Source organism: Netta rufina (assembly GCF_964035555.1).
Source record: "Netta rufina genome assembly, chromosome: 3".
Classification (NCBI taxonomy): domain Eukaryota; kingdom Metazoa; phylum Chordata; class Aves; order Anseriformes; family Anatidae; genus Netta; species Netta rufina.
In genome coordinates, this window is record NC_140125.1 from 33603770 (window position 1) to 33620003 (window position 16234).

Sequence of the window (16234 nt, forward strand, 5' to 3'; positions counted from 1 at the left end):
CAGTTCATATCCTTCTATAGAACTTCTAATTTCCATATATGAAACAGATACCAATTTTCAATTGCCAAAGGAGAAGACAGCTTTTGGAAATACCCTAGACAGTCTAAATAATTTTATTTCAAAAAAACGGTTTTACAGTTGTTTTTTAATTAAAAATATAAAGGTAACCCATTCAAGCACAACAGCTCCCTGAATGGTGTGATGCATATTTTATTTAGGAATGAAATGTGCACAACATTCACTTTCAAGTAGTACCTCATCTACTTGCTTGGGTATTTCAATATGTAAATAAAAATAAAATCAGAACTACTTATGTCTGTCAAATCAGAAGAAAATGATACATTGAAAAAAGCACTAACCATAAAACATTTTGAAATTTTATCAAGAGTTACACAAGTACATAGTAAAATCATCAAAGGAAAAATTCACACAAAGATTACCATAAAGGTATAAGCAGATTACAGGCTCATAATGTCATTTCTTCAGGACACTTGGTCAGGATACTATCTTATTCCACAGTACTTTCTCCTATGGGCAATTCTAAAACCAGCAAAGAAAGTTTAATTTATCTAGAAGAAAAGCCCATTATATATTTCTTTGTTGCATGTAAGAATACACATACCAAACAAAGCCTGGGTGGTATATAAATTATATATATCAATTACTGAGCCTGGGTGGTATATAAAATAACGCAACTTCCATGCCCACCCAACATGAATATTGGTACCACCTTGAAATATTTATTTTTCACCATACTTTTAAAGTGAGCATGAAATTGCATCTTCTGTTCCTGAGTGCATTTTTATGCTTACGTTAAGGAAGTTCTCAGAGGTAGAGCTAACCATAAGCTAATAGCAACATAATATTAAGTTTACCCTTTAATACCTTGTCATCTTTCTCAAGCAGCAGCCTGAAGCTCTCCTTTTTATCATCTTCTGAACCCTTGTGCAAACTGTCCACCTGCTGTAGAAGAGTAAGTAGCTCTTCTTCTTCTGACTGCACAGTGACATCAGGTGGTTTCTTACACCCCTTTTCTTCCTCAGAGTCTCCTTCAGTATCAGTATGAGCTGTGAGGTAACTAAAAAACACAGAAAATAAATAACCATCTTTTCTACAAATATTGGCAAATTACTGTGAAATTAAAGTGAAAACAAAACAAAACAAAACAAAAAAACAGAGTGTAATTTATTCAATTTGTCCTGAAAATAATTTTTTAATACATGGAATCAAGCTTATTGTTGTTACAGAACCTTTATCTTCAAAAGGATAACCATAATTCCAAACACAACAGGCAAGTAATTATATTGTCCTGCCTAATACTACATTGAAAAAATTTAGATACATATTAGAAACACATGTGTCCTTGTGTTTCTAACACAGAACACTTTAAATCATTAATGTGTATTATGACATGCTTTGCAACCCTGAATAGGCCTCTTGAACTCTTGGCCTCAATTTCTGTATTTTTTGAAATGGGCACGGGCTTACTAACCAAACCACAAGTGCTATAAGAATCACTTACACAACGTTCTGTTAAACACTTCAAAGATCTAAATATAAGTGATAATATCATTGTTATCAATTTCTTTCCTTAGCTTTTGTACATTCTGAAGGTCAGAATATCTGAAATTGGGAAAGAGCTTATATTAATTCATTACGCTCAGCGCAGAAGTACTCAGCACAAGGCAGGCAAGGACAAAGAAATGTTGACAAAAGCCATAAATACCTCACAGAGATAAGTAGGTGGCCTTACTGTCCAAAGGACTGAGCATATATTAGTGCCCTCCAATTTCACATAAAGCAGCTGAACGGCATTTACTTTTAAAAAGTAACCATTTGCTTATGGCAGAAAAGCCTGATCTTTTGCATTTAACTTTTGATAATCTTGTTCTAATGAAAAATAATAATTTAGAAGTATTAGCTGCTAAGCTGAGAGATTTTTAAATGGTAACGACTAGCAGAAAAAGCTTGCAACACACTAGATACATTAAGCAACTCAATAATCAGGACAGTCAAAATATATAAAAACTGATTTTTGCATCTATATAACCAGTACAGAATGTTAGCAATATGAATGGAGGTTAATAATTATGGTTTTCAAATATTCTATTTAAGAAGTTGCTTTAGGAAGTGACCAGACCTAAAACATTGGCAGATCCACCTGCAGCTTGTAAATGACCATTTACAGCTACTTCCGAAGGCACAGAACTGCAAGATGTGGCATGACGATTTCTCTGCCAAATTAACAAAGTAATATAGGAAAGACGAGTCTAAAAAGTTTTGTATTTACTAAAAAATATATTTAAAACGTGCATACATGTTTAAACAAATAACCCTCACCCCCCCCAAAAAAAAAAAAAAAAAAAGCCACACAACATAAAGCAGAGCAGAGATGAGAAATCTCATAGATTCCTATAGATTTGCTTTCTATAACAGCAAATCTTGATAATGCTGAAGTTGATAATAAAACCTATATTACATCCTCAGAGTCTGTATTCATAAGTCATGGAATGTTTACTTTGCTTTTCTGAAACATCTTTAAAACCAGAGCATATTGTTCTTCCATAGTTGTACTGAAGTGGCCACAGAATCCCACCATATTCAAGCTGAATTTGTAGGAGTACTAACTAAGGAGCTAACCATGGAAGAATGAGGTCCTCGGATCAGACCGTACCACATCAGCCCTTCTCATTCCACCTCTCCTAGGGAAACATGACCTCTGGGCCATGGCTGTGCTGAGAAACAGCAGAGGGAACAATTTGAATTCGCTTGTTCATTTGCATGTTTCAATGGTGGCAAACCAATACCTATCAAACAACCTCTGGGAAATGAAAAACACAAATGTTTTTTTTTTTTTTTTTTTCAGTATAAGACAATGCCAGTAGTTTCTAGGGACTGCAACAGGCTGTACTACCCTGTGCCTGCTCACATCAGTCAGACACTGAGATAAGCTAAGGCACTGGAGTTCCTATGTTGCTGTTCTGAGCAAAGTTTATTTCAATTTGCAAACAAAAGAATCAAAATGTTTAAAATCCTCTTTAGCTTGGTTTGAAGTGAACAGAGTTTTTCAAGAGAAGGACAGAAATTAATTGTCCTGATACCAAATTTTTCAAGGGAGTGTAAATAACACCAAGTGGTTAAGCTTGGGCATGCTAGTTACCACCTGAGATGCATCAGCATTCCTCTAAGTTTCTCCCCAGTTCCTAAGAAAAATAAAAATAGTGCTTTCAGAGGGCCCTTCCTCCTTCGTCTCTACTCCTACAGCTCCAGAGCTGACACTGCTGCCTCCTGGCATTTCTTCTAGGGAGAGCACAAAGGTGACAGCCCTGGCCTCCGTAACTTACTCGTGCTGAGTTCCCACCTCACGAGCCAGGCAACCCAGGCAAACTCTCACATTGCTCAGGAGTCACGGGGGTAAAATAACAGCAAGGTAATTTAATCAAGTATCAAACATTAAACACCACTTCAACCATTTTGGCAAATGAGGCACAAAGAACTTTTTTTTTCTGGTTTGTTTCTGATGGCATAAATTTTCTTACTAGCTCTCCATTAAGTCCGTATCGTGGTTGAAACTTTTTAAGCATGAAAACATAACGTGCTACGAAGGCAACACAGCCTTTTAAAAAATACAGAGCTAGGATTTTTCCTAACAATGAGGTAAGCTGTGCTTTACCAGTTTGAACTGAAGCAAGTTTTATTTCAAGACAGGAAGTATTTCCAGACACTTATGGACAAAATAAGAGCATAACAGATATTAACGATATAAAACTACAATTCAAAGAGCTTGATAATTCATTTCAACAAACCTGCTAGCAGGCTTATTCATCTGCTCATTGTAGAATTGCAAACTACATGTTACAAAGAGCTATAAAATTATATATATAAAATTTTATATATAATATAAAATATTATAATATATATATTATATATAATAATATAATAATAATATATATTATAAAATATATATATTATATATATATAATTTTATAGCTCTTTGTGTATATATATATATTTTATATATATATAGTACTCTTTTATATATATATAGTACTGATATATATATATCAGTACTAAACCAAAGCAAATTAATGCATGTGTTTCAACAGTTCAAAAACTGCTAGTCTAATGGATGACCAAAGTAATCCAAACTGGAAATCAACAAAAAAGGATTGAGTGTCATTACATAAAACATTTGTAAAGCAAGGCATAATAACACTGATATCTGCTATTTCACTTGTTTTTTTTTCCTGCAAGAAGTTTAATCAGATGATAAATGGAAAACGTTTGAATGTGATTGGATCAAGCACAGCCCTGAGGAGAAGGACCTGGGCGTGATGGTTGGGAGAAACTCAACATGATCTGGCAAGGTGTGATTGCAGCCCAGACAGCCAACCTTACCCTGGGCTGCATCAACAGCAGAGTAGCCAGCAGGGCAAGGGAGGGGATTTGTAAGACCCCACCTGGGGTACTGCATTCAGCTCTGGGGCCCCAGCACAAGAAGGGCATGGACCTATTAGAACGAGTCCAGAGGGGCACGTCTCCTGTTAGGACAGGCTGAGGGAGTTGGGGTTGTTCAGCCTGAAGAAGAGAAGGCTCCAGGGAGACCCTACAGCAGCCTTCCAGTACATAAAGGGGGCCCACAGGGAGTGTAGTGATAGGACAAGGGGGAATGGCTTTAAACTAAAAGAAGATAGGTTTAAATTGGATATAAGAAAAAAATCCTCCACGATGAGGGTGGTGAGGCACAGGTTGCCCAGAGAAACTGTGGATGCCTCATCCCTGGAGGCACTCAAGGCCAGGCTGGATGGGGCTTTGGGCAGCCTGGTCTGGTGGGAGGTGTCCCTGCCCATGTCAGGGGGTTGGAATCAGGTGGTCTTTCAGGGCCATTCCAACCCAACCCATTCTACGATTCTATGGTTGCACAATCTTGAAGGTCTTTTCCAACCTAGATTCTATGAAAAGTGAATATTTATATGTGACAAATACCTGAGAAATTCAAAGAACTTGAAAACTATCTACAATCAGTGTGAACTGTTTTCACCTTTATTACCAATAGATTTTATTTAAAAGAGAAAACAGTGATAAGAACGTGAGGAGCAATGATCAACCAACAGGACTGTGTTGGATCACTCAGGACTGTTTAAAGTCCAAAGAGCAAATGGAAACCATGCTAGTGACTCACCACACTGCGCCTAAGCTGTTCCAAAATCCAGACAGGTAGTACTGCATTAAAAACAAAAACAAACAAACAAACAAAACAAACCACACAACATACAAACACACAAAAAACAACTGAGCCACCTGGTATAAAACACTGCTGGGGTGTAAACTTGCTCTGCTGGTTCAGAAATTGTTGGCCTGCCTTTTAACTGGCAGGCACAGGGCCTAACCAGGTATTGGCCGTTCACAACACCCCAACTTTGAGACGGATCAAACATCATCTGTTGTTTTCCCGGTGACTTAAAAAGTCGTAAGCTGACACAAACCCTGTCTCATCCGCTCCAGCTAATTCAGTAGAAAGGTGATTATATGTCACAGACTGATCTGGATCAGATTGGCATGGATGACCCAGTAGAGCACACACACCCAACAGGACTGATAAACAGCCTTTGAGGAAAAGTTTACCAAACCAGAGTCAGGTCAGCCAAAGATTGCACTGAAAACAAATGGGCAGCAAAAATAAACGAAGAAATGGTTAAGCGAAGAAATTCTTAGAAGCAGGGAAGGGAAATGTTAAGAGAAAAATTATAAATAAAACATCAGAAGGAAAACTATTTACTGCTGTGAACCTTTCCGGTGACTGATGCCAAAAGCATTTTGAAAAGCCTGGGTGAAGCAAAGCCTTGCTGAAGACTGAGGCCAAACATGACACTGGTGTCAACAGTTCATCAGTGCTGCACCAGGGAGGAAGCGGCTTTAAAGTGACAAGTAGGGCAGAATTAGGTGAAACTCTGCAAGCCAGGTGATCATCCAGACACAATCTATACTATTTGTAAATGAATGTGTGATTGTTACAAATCCTCAAATCTTAAAGACTGAGTGAATGAATGATGGAAACCAGAACTCTTCAGCATTCAGTCAGTGTCTCATGCATCCAGCACACATTCCTACAGGATAGCTTTTATTATGTAAAGATACATCTAAATCTATTTTTAAAAGGGGGAGGAGGGATATTTTTCCACTTAAAATTCCCACATAACTTTTGAAAGGCAAAATATAAAGCTTCTCTCTCCAAGGTGTTAAATACCAACAGTGACATTGGGAATATGACCAAAACAGATCAAAGCAGTGAGGGTCATAACAAGGACTGCCAGAATCAAATAGTTTATAAAATAATAATAATAAAAAAAATAGGTAGTATTAAAAGCTGGGAGAATTCTTCAAATCTGAAATTGATGTAGTTATTCAGCACAAGTGCATAAGACTCTTATGATTACTTCATCTGCCAATTCCCAGCATCTACCCGTGTGTCATTTAAAACCAGAATTGCTTAACACAAATAAAATCCTGTCTTCTGGATCATGAAAATATTGCTGGGGCAGTGAAACACCTTGCAGGTACTTTATCTCAGATAGTGTACAAAAAATGAAAAAAAAAATTCACAAAAAAAATTAAGCGGATTCACCACTGAACAAAAAGTAAGGCACATGGTGTTTATACTTAGAACACATGAATTTCTGATGCGTGTTAACCAGAAAAAAACCTGTGTTGTTATAACCTCTCACAGAATAAGCACAACTGCCACTGACGTTACATATGACCTCAAAATAACCTATATAAAATTGAACTGTATGCACGCTAGGCAGTAGGCTTAATACCCTACGTCCGTTTATAAGGGGAAGAAAAAAATACAAAAAGAAAATTACATAAATGAAATCAAACTATCTTAAAAAGAGAAGATATGCAAAACAAACACATCAAGTACAAGGTGTTATGAAAAAAACGCACACAAAAAAACTCTTTTCAAAGGAGATTAAAAAATAGCACTGATAAAGCACATAGCATTAGTCACTTGGGTATCTATAACCTTGGATTCTCTTCCTTCCTTCCAATTCTACACAAATATTCGTCAGAGAAGGCCTCTCTTAAGGACACATTCAAAGCTCTTGCACACTCTAATCACTTGTGTCGGATCATCTCATCAGTTTCTTCATCACAGAGAAAAACCTGAACAAACAAGTTTCTTTGGTTAGTTCTCAAACAGCAATGCATCTGCCCTGATGAGAAAATGTGGCGATCCCAATTGCTAGGTGTGGGATAACAACTATCCTGTGTTTGGGAACCTGATTATTTGTAAACCCATGCTTTAGCCTTACCTACATCTCCAACTATTTTATGCTCAGTGCAAAGGCCTCTGCAAACCTACCCCCCAAAAAAATAAATAATTTGAGGAACTATAGAACTGAAACAACTGAATGCCACATGAAGGGGAAATGTTTCTGATGACCCTTGTCAATACTGAATATTTAAAGTAAAGAAAAAATGAAGAACTAATTTGTAATATAATTGTGGAATCTCAAAATATGGTCTCAAAATAAAAGACTTACAAAGCATACGAGCTGGGATATAACACAAGAAGAAATTCTGCCCACAGGAACTTAAAATGAATATGAAGAAACTCTTCAAAAGTAGAATTTCATTAATTATTATGTGCATTATCCTTTTCTCTTCAGAATATTATAGTTGATTAAAGCCTCCTTAAAGAAAAGAAAAAAAGTGACTTACAATGGACAATTTACATACTAGTGTAGGCAGCATTATGTCTGTATACCATACCAAGGAGGTGGTACCAAAAAAAAAAACACATTTGCTATAAACATGCCCTGATTAAATTGCATGCAAGTATCTAACCTGATTATATCAAAACGAAGATGTAATTACTGGAAAGTAACGTCATCACCATTTTCACATTACTACTGTAGGGTCTATTAGGCAACATATGACACTAGGAAAATATAGTCCCTCTCCTGAACTCCTGGTACGTTCTCCTGAACTCCTTCAGCATGTTCCTCAACTGAAGCCCCCATTAACCACAATGGGACCAAACGCCATGATCAAAACCAGGAACTTCGTACCTTAGTCAGTACCTGAAATCCCTCACGCTTAATTTTAAGCCAGCAGGAAACATACACAATAGCAAATGCATATAAACAAACTGCCACTTGTACATGCTTTGCATTCAGACATAACTTCCATGGTGTGTAATACCTTTTGGCGGAACACTGTAAGAACTCATCTTTAAGGCCCAAGGGAGACAATTACCATGAAAAGCACAAGAGCACTCCTACAGTTTGAACAAGTTCTATCAGACACCTGAGACAAGACTACTGTCTTACTGGAAGCACTCTTAAAATCACAGCATTATCATGAACTTTGCCTCTCATTACATAGCTATGTAGCAATACTGCATCAGATGGTTGCCAAACAGGCTGGTGGAAATCTGTAATGTGCTTCGTATTAAACCAGCTTCACATGTCGTGCAGACTTACAGATGGTCATCCACAGTTCTCTCTGATTTAAAAGCATCTGATTTTTTTCCTGATTGGAGAGAACTTTAAAACATATGTAGAACTTTTGAAGGGCTACTGTTTCCAATACAAAGTTTCACACGCGTATTGATGCAAATTGCAATGCATATGTAGCATAAACAAAATATTATCAACTCACCCTCCTTCACTTTCTGCCTCCTCAGAGCTGGTAGCTTCTTTTGCAGGAGTTGTCTCAGCTTTTCTCCGCCTTGCTGCTCTGTGTGACGGGCTAACTCTCTGAGCATCTCCCTTCCCTTGGAGCTCGTCTCGAACAAGCTCTTCAAGCTTTGGAATAGCTTCTTTCAGAAACTTCACCTCCCTCTTCAGTTCATCCACGCTTATTAGCAAGTCATTCAATTTTTCCAGTATCTGCAGTTGCCTCCTGTGTAAAACCATTACTGCCCCTTGCTCGTTATGAGTTTCATGTTGCATGCCTACAGAATTAAGCTTGTTACCTACATCTGCAAAGTCAGGTATACGCACAGCTGCACCAGGTTTTCGCACCTTGCGGTACCAGATCAGGACCAGGCTTATTCCGGCAGTCCCTGCCATGATGCCCAGTATCAGTCCTTTATTTTCAAAGCGAGACATTTCTGCGCTCTCCTACAACTGGGAGACAACAGTCACAGAATTAAAGACGCTCTCCCCCTCTACCCAAACGACCGACTTCGCTTTTAAATCGCAAAAGCTTGAGGCTGGGATAACCGGTGCAGATAGGAAGCCACAGTGCAACTCCAGCAGCTTCTGCAATAGCAGCCTGTGTGCAATGACAGCAAAACCGAGCCGGCAGCGACTTGTTTTGCCGGAGGGGGGGCAGCGGGGCAGCACGCTGCCCTACCCGCACAGCACCGCAGCCTTCACTTCTGACCTCCCGGCTGCTTTAAGCTGACGTTTTTCCTTTTTTTTTAACGCGCAAACCCGCTGTCCTCGGCTTGCCGCAGCGCTCAGCTGCCGGGCCGCAGCCCAGCAGGGGGGTCCCCGCGGCCGCCTCCCCACAGGGCGCCCACCCCGCGCCCGCCGCCGCCGCCTCCCCCCCGCTACCTACCGGGCCCGGCCCGGGGCCCGCCGCGCCTCACGGCCCCGCTGCGGCGCTGGGGGCGGCGAGACCCGGATCCAGGGGGCCGGGCCTGCGAGGGAGGCAGCGGCCGGGCCTCGGGGCACGGCTGCCGGGGCCCGCCCTGTGGCAGCCCCGGGCCGGGTGCGGGTCCCCGGGTCCCCGAGAGCCGCGCCTGCCGCAGGGGGTGAGCGGCTTGGCCGTTCAGGGGCGGCTTGTGCTGTTATGGCTCTGCCTTCGGGCTGCCGGTGCTGGTTTCTGCGAGCTTCACCTTTGCTGCTGCTCCCAGGAGGCAGAGGGGGGGTGTGCGCTGCAGCGGGGGAGGCCTGGTGCTGCACAAGCACCGAAAAGCCCTGACCGGCTGCATGAAGGCTTAATAGTACCTCAGCCACCTGCCAGCCCCAAACTGAGCGTGTTTCTCCAGTCTCTTGCGCTCTGCCCAGAGTCAAGGAGGAACTTGAGTCTGACAGGGTGTGGGATGCATTGTGCCTACAGCCCCAAACTCCTACTCGTGGCACAAGAGTATTCTTTCCCCTTATGGCAGTATTTCCTCCTGTTGCTGGCTTGGCAGAAAGGACCATTGGAGACAACTCGCTGTGCCCAGCCGTTGTCCTGAAGGCTCCAGGAGGGTGCCCGTGCACAACGTGCCCTGCCAGAACTGCGAAACAAACTCAGGTTCTTCTGCGAGAGCCCACACAAAAGGCATTTACTGAAATTATTACGACTGCAGGACAAGAGATTGATCTTCAACAGTTGGAGTTTTCCCCAGCCAGATCACTCAGGAACAAGGAAAAGTTATTAAAAACAAACAAACAAACAAACAACAACAACAACAAAAAACACCTTAAACAGGTACCAGGAACATAAATTGTGTTCCCAAACAGAATTTCAGTCTTAATGCAAATTAGCAAATGTAAATCTATCTTTTAGTCTTATAGTCTAATATCTCTTTATCTTTGAACACAGATTTCCTTTATAATAACAGTAACTGCTAACTAGTTCCCCATTGAGAACCTGAAGATGAAATGAGCCTTATGGGAGGCCAAATTACAACCTGAGAGGAAGGTTCGTCTATTAAGATGGAAAAATTAATCCTGTTTCAATATTCTACAATTTTCCCAGTTTAAAAAAAAAATAATAATAGTAATAATAAAGTATGGCCTGTTCATATGTTCATAATTTGAAATTTGTAAGCTCTTCAATTTTATAGAAACTTCACTAATTTCCAGAGAACAATTTTCACTATGATAGAAATAATTATTTTAAATTACATAATCCATTAGTGTTTAAAAACGAAACTGGATTACATGAATCCTCATGCTGATCGTATTTCAAATGTTTAGGAGTGGTAATAAATTTTTGTTGGATAACCTTTACTTGTATTTTCTCTTTTCAACACCATTTGCCAAAAATCTTTCTATAAGCCAAATAAAACAGGAAAGGTTATTAAAAAGATAATTAATCTGAGGACAAACATAGCTGAAACAGGCCTGCGGCCTCAGACTAGGCAACTTACTTTCAGATATAATAGTCTGTGAGAACTGCTTTCTAAATCTGCCATTAGTTTCTCTGGATGCATTGCAACTCTGAAAATCAGGTCACAGGTCTGGATCCAAAGTCCTAAATTGCTTTGCACCTGCAGCCACCTTACCCAGGCATTGCAATGCTGAAGTGTAGGAGTCACTGCATGCGTGTCACCTGCCAGAGGACAACAGCTCCCCACGCTGGGACCTAAACACTGATTTACCTAGACTTGGCACATTAAAATGGCCTAAATCTGATAACTATTCTAAGCAAACTGAAAAGAACTGTTTTTAGGAAAGTGCTGTTATTCTGCATGTGTATTTTTTTTCTAGTTCAAACCAGACTTTGTACCTGAAGTCCTAATAAACATCCAAGTCCAGACCGCTGTCTGTTAGACAACGTCAGGCTCATTGCTAAACAGTGTACTTTTAGCTCTACTTCCTAAGGAGACAGAGCTTACGCTCCCACCTTGTCAGTGCACTGTCCTGCTGTCCCCTAATACCATGACACTTTCTTCACCCAGTAGCTCCTGCATCTTCAGAAAATTTTGACAGAAAAAGAAAGAAGTCAATATACTGAGATTCCTGCAAGTTTCATGATGGTCAGCAGCTCTGATGTGATGAGACCCTGTTAGCATCCTGCCTTCCTCCCCACCTGCCCCAGGCAGATGTTGCCAGATGAGCTCAGCACTCCGGAGCTGCACCGCAGACACACCTGCCTGCTCACAGCACTGTTCGTGTAACACCAGGCCGTGTCGTTTAACTGGTCTATTGGGATATTTTGAGCTTGGACAGTAGCTTTGTGTCAGACTAGAAAAGTTAGCTTATTATTGAGCAATTGAGTTCAAAGGGTGAAAGCACCATTACATTATAAGTAACCAATGTATGCTGTTTCCAGCCAAGATGCATATTAATAACTTACTGGTGTTCTAATTTCTGCATGAAAGCCATTCATATTTTACAATCAATATAAAATTCTTTAGCTGTAATTTTTAATTTTTTTTCTTTCTTTTTTCTTTCTGGAAATGGCCCCTACCTAGATATTAACCTGCTGCTTGTAACAAATACAGAAACTTTTTCATCTGTTAGTAACACTTCATACTTATTATTTCAGCAGTTGTAAGCATATAATCAAACCCTGTTAATAAATCACCAAATATTGTGAAAGTTTAAATACCTTTGACCAGACTTGCTACCGGCCTGTCAGAAATCCTACTGTTTTGTCAAGTTTTATTGAATTCTCCCAAGTCATATGCTCTAAAATAAAATAAAATAAAATTCTAACTTACCTCAAAAGGAAGGAAAGCATTCACTGTCCGACTTGCATAAATATATCTTGATAAATCTTGTCAATATTCTCTGTTGCTCTTGCCCTGGACAATTGCCCTTAATGAAAAATTAATAAATTGGAGTCATAGGGGATCAATAATAACACACTGATATTTATTTTTTCAAATAAAGATATACTGTTTAGCATAATTCTCAGAGGAGATGAATTGCTATAACTGCACTGATTTTATGCCTCTGTGTGTGCACAAGTAACTGTACCTCTGCATCCCCTCCAGTACTTTTGAATCTCTCCCTGATCACAGTTAAATTTAACAGAGAAGTAAGCAATGAAAAGTTTCTTTGAATTACTTGGTGTTTTAAAGGGGAAAATTATGAACTTGCTCCCCAACTATGAGGGATATTGCTCACTCCTTGTTACACAACTAAGAATTCACACAGAAGAAATGCATTTTGCAGGGGGAACTGAATTACCAAATATAACTTGATAGGAAACTTGGCTTCATTAGTTCAATGAATTAGTTCAATAGAACCATCCGTTCATTTATTTATTGTGTTGATGTGATCCAGTGCTGCAATTTCAGCTAAGCAAAAATGGTTACTAATGCCATGGTGTTAAAAAAGAAAAAAAAAAAAAAAAAAAAAAAAAAAAAGGAAAAAAGTGCTGTTCTTGCTTCTTTGTGTTTGTCTTCATCTCACTAGAAATGTCAAGGACATTATCAAGATGTATTTATGCAACCTATGTTAATTTTTTAGGCCAAGGTACATTATTCATCTTCCTTGGTACAATAAATGAGAGTTGGCAGCCCAAAATAATTTGTGTATGTTGTGGAGACAACAATAAGAATACATATGCAAGGTTACATTAGCCCTAACTCCATAGGGCTGCCTGATGCCTTCACAAAGAGAAGTTTTCATGGGAATGCTAGAGTATACATCAAAGAGAAAAAAGATATGAATAGTCATGAAAACATAAGAAGAGCGTGTGTACAAACATATATTTTACATCTACAAGTATATTATCCTCAGAAGTCCATCAAAATTTTACAAATACACATGCATATGTGTAGGTGTATGCCACATCACCCAATCTATTTTCTTCTATTTAATAAGAAATGTCCTTTTTTTTCTGCTTCCCTATACTATTTCAGAGCATTAAAAGGTATTTTAAAGAGCTTTACAGTTTCTACCTGCAAATGGCAGTGCCCCTTTCTGAACTCCACAGATCTGTCCCTCCAATATGGCTAATATACATGTAGGTCCCTACAGTGTCTGCAATTTCACATAAAAACACTGACTTTGTTCAGGGGATATGGCGTGTTCCTCCATCGTTTCTGCCTCATTTTTGTACCAGCCTTTCTGAGTTTGTCAAAAATTTCCCTTCTGATTTCAAGTTTTTGTCTAGGCCAGTACAGCTATGTGTACATCATCAAGTGGTGGGGACCAACAGGGGTGCATCTGGAGGCAAAGCAGCTGTGCTGAGGCCATGACATCCCTGCCATGCCCCAGGTTAATTTTTGATGAGCTGTGGCCTGTTCTCAGGAACTCTGTGCATACCTAATGCTTCTGCAATGGATCTTCCCGAAGTATGGTTCCAGTGTTCCAGGCCTGTTCCATGGGGCGAAGCAAAGCTTGCCAAGCTGGGACAACTGGGAGATTTGCCTCAGCAGTGCACACCTAACCCAACCCAAATCATTGCTCTGTAAATACACATTTACACTGCCAAGCATAACTGCATCTCCCATAAGCCCTAGAATTAGCTGTGGCTTGTAGCATAAAAGGAAGACATCATGAAACTCAGGCAAGACAAAACAAACCCATGAAGTCAAGTCCCTGCCTAACTAAAGCCGCTCATTGGACATTTTTCTTTATCTCTAAAAAATAAGTCATTTACATATCAAAGTTTTCAGCTGATACCATTGCAAAGACTAGAATAGAATCATAGAATCATTAAGGTTGGAAAAGACCTTCAAGATCATCTGGTCCAACCATCACCCTGCTACCAATGTCACCCACTAAACCATGTCCCTAAGCACCACGTCCAACCTTTGACTACTTTCAAATATTTTTAGAATAAATGAGAGACTTCTCTTCCTAAACATCCCTTCAATGAAATGAAGTTTAAAATAGTGAATATTTTACAACTAATCATTTGAGTGAACATGAAGCTTGTCAACATTCACCACTCTATGACAGCCTTCTGTGTTGCTGATGAGAGACTGGTAACACAGAGCTTACTACCTGTACCTAGCTCTGTTGCAGGCATGTACGTGTCCCTCAGTAAATCATTTCACCATTTAGCATTTGCATTTCCCTTTCAGCAATACCATAAAATGTTAAAGTTACAGCTATACAAGTACTTGTATATATAAAAATTATGCTATACACAACATGAAGACGGGATTTCTGCTACAGTCAATGCACACACATATTTACACTTGCAAGTACATGCACACACACAGAGAGCGTTCGACTTTGCAGATTGTTTCAAGTCCCTTGTTTTGCTTTTCCAGCAGGTCTGTTAAAATACAACATAAGTGCAGAATGTGTTTTAATCGCTGTTTGCACCTGGTCGTTGCGTTTGAGGAGCTTTTTGTCCCTGGATCTGAGCTAGAGCCCCCTGGAGGCCGAACAGCAGGTAACTGGGGCAGCCTCCTCATTCGCCGTTCTCCTGCTGCCACCTTGTGGGGAAAAAAATGTGCAAAGAGAGCATCAAAACCAGCCGTCAAGAACGGGAGCGTTGTGTCCGTGTGTTTCCATCGCTATAGCTGCTCCGAATTCAAAAATATTGCAGCCAAGACGTACGACTGGGAGTAAAACAGCGGGTCACGGAGGGAATCGGTCTCCAGCGTGGCGCAGAGAGCTGCTGTCTCTGACCACGGAGGATTTTGTGGCATCTTTTTTACCAGAAGCAACGCACACCAACCCCCCGGCCCGCCCTGCCCTGCCCTGCCATGGCCCCGGCCCGCCCTGCCATGGCGCCGTGACGGGGCCGCGCGGGGGAGCCCGAGGGCCGCCGCCCGATGGCTCCGTCCGGGCCCTGAGGCCTGGGCGCTGCTTGGGGGCTTGCGCCGGCTCCCGGTTCGTGGTATAAGGCTGCTGTGGGGTTTCCAGCCCGGCAATAAACAGGAAACCTCGTGCCTGAGTCCCTTTGTGGGAAATCCTCGGGGAAACGGAGCTGGACAGCGGGCTGCGAAGTCTCTCCACGCAGAAGCATCCCGCTAAGGGTGGGTGCTGCTAGCTGGGCGCCTCACCAAGGTCGGTCTCAAGAGGTTCAGGTGGTGTGGAGAGGCACTGAACAAACAGAGGTGTTAGTCTTTGGTTTTCACTAGTTTTATCTTTGGTGAAGAGATAAAACTCTAGATAAGAGATAAGAGGTAAGGCAACAGGAGATAGGGGATCTCCGGTGTGGAAAAGAGGAAAAAAAGGATGAGGGTGGGAAGAAGAATGGTGGTAAACAAAGCTGCTTGGACAACAGCTTGCTTCTATGCCAAGCAGGAGTCCAGTTTTTCCACTGATTTCCCACTTTTCCCTGCCCTGAAATCAGTGTTCACTGGGGCTCTCAACTCACCAGCTTATCTGAAAACCATTTTTTTTGCTGAGTTACTTTTCTGACAGGTTGGTGGTGAAAGCAGGAGCAGACGACCAAGGGCTGAAAGAAAAAGTGAGCAGTTGGATTGACTTGACCCATCTCATGGAATTGCACCTTGAGGATACACCACTGATTGGGACTGTTGTAGTTGGAAAAGGGTACCATACACATGGACAAAGGAACAACAGCACTAAACTGCTTGTATCCAGAAAAAACCTGCACCAGGAGGAGAGTACCTGGTATCTCATAC

General features: G+C 40.7%; 1 protein-coding gene across 1 annotated transcript in view; it reads right to left on the bottom strand.

The window, feature by feature from the left end:
* Nucleotides 1–9698, bottom strand: part of RMDN2 (regulator of microtubule dynamics 2) — a 45883-nt gene extending 36185 nt beyond the window's left edge. Inside the window, exons 1-3 of the mRNA XM_084285004.1 lie at nucleotides 9574–9698; nucleotides 8668–9137; nucleotides 886–1078 (exon numbers count right to left, since the gene is read on the bottom strand). Coding sequence (XP_084141130.1) covers nucleotides 886–1078; nucleotides 8668–9119 — 645 coding nt within the window. The 5' untranslated portion in view covers nucleotides 9120–9137; nucleotides 9574–9698. The remainder of the gene's footprint in view (nucleotides 1–885; nucleotides 1079–8667; nucleotides 9138–9573) is intronic.
* Nucleotides 9699–16234: the final 6536 nt, after the last annotated feature.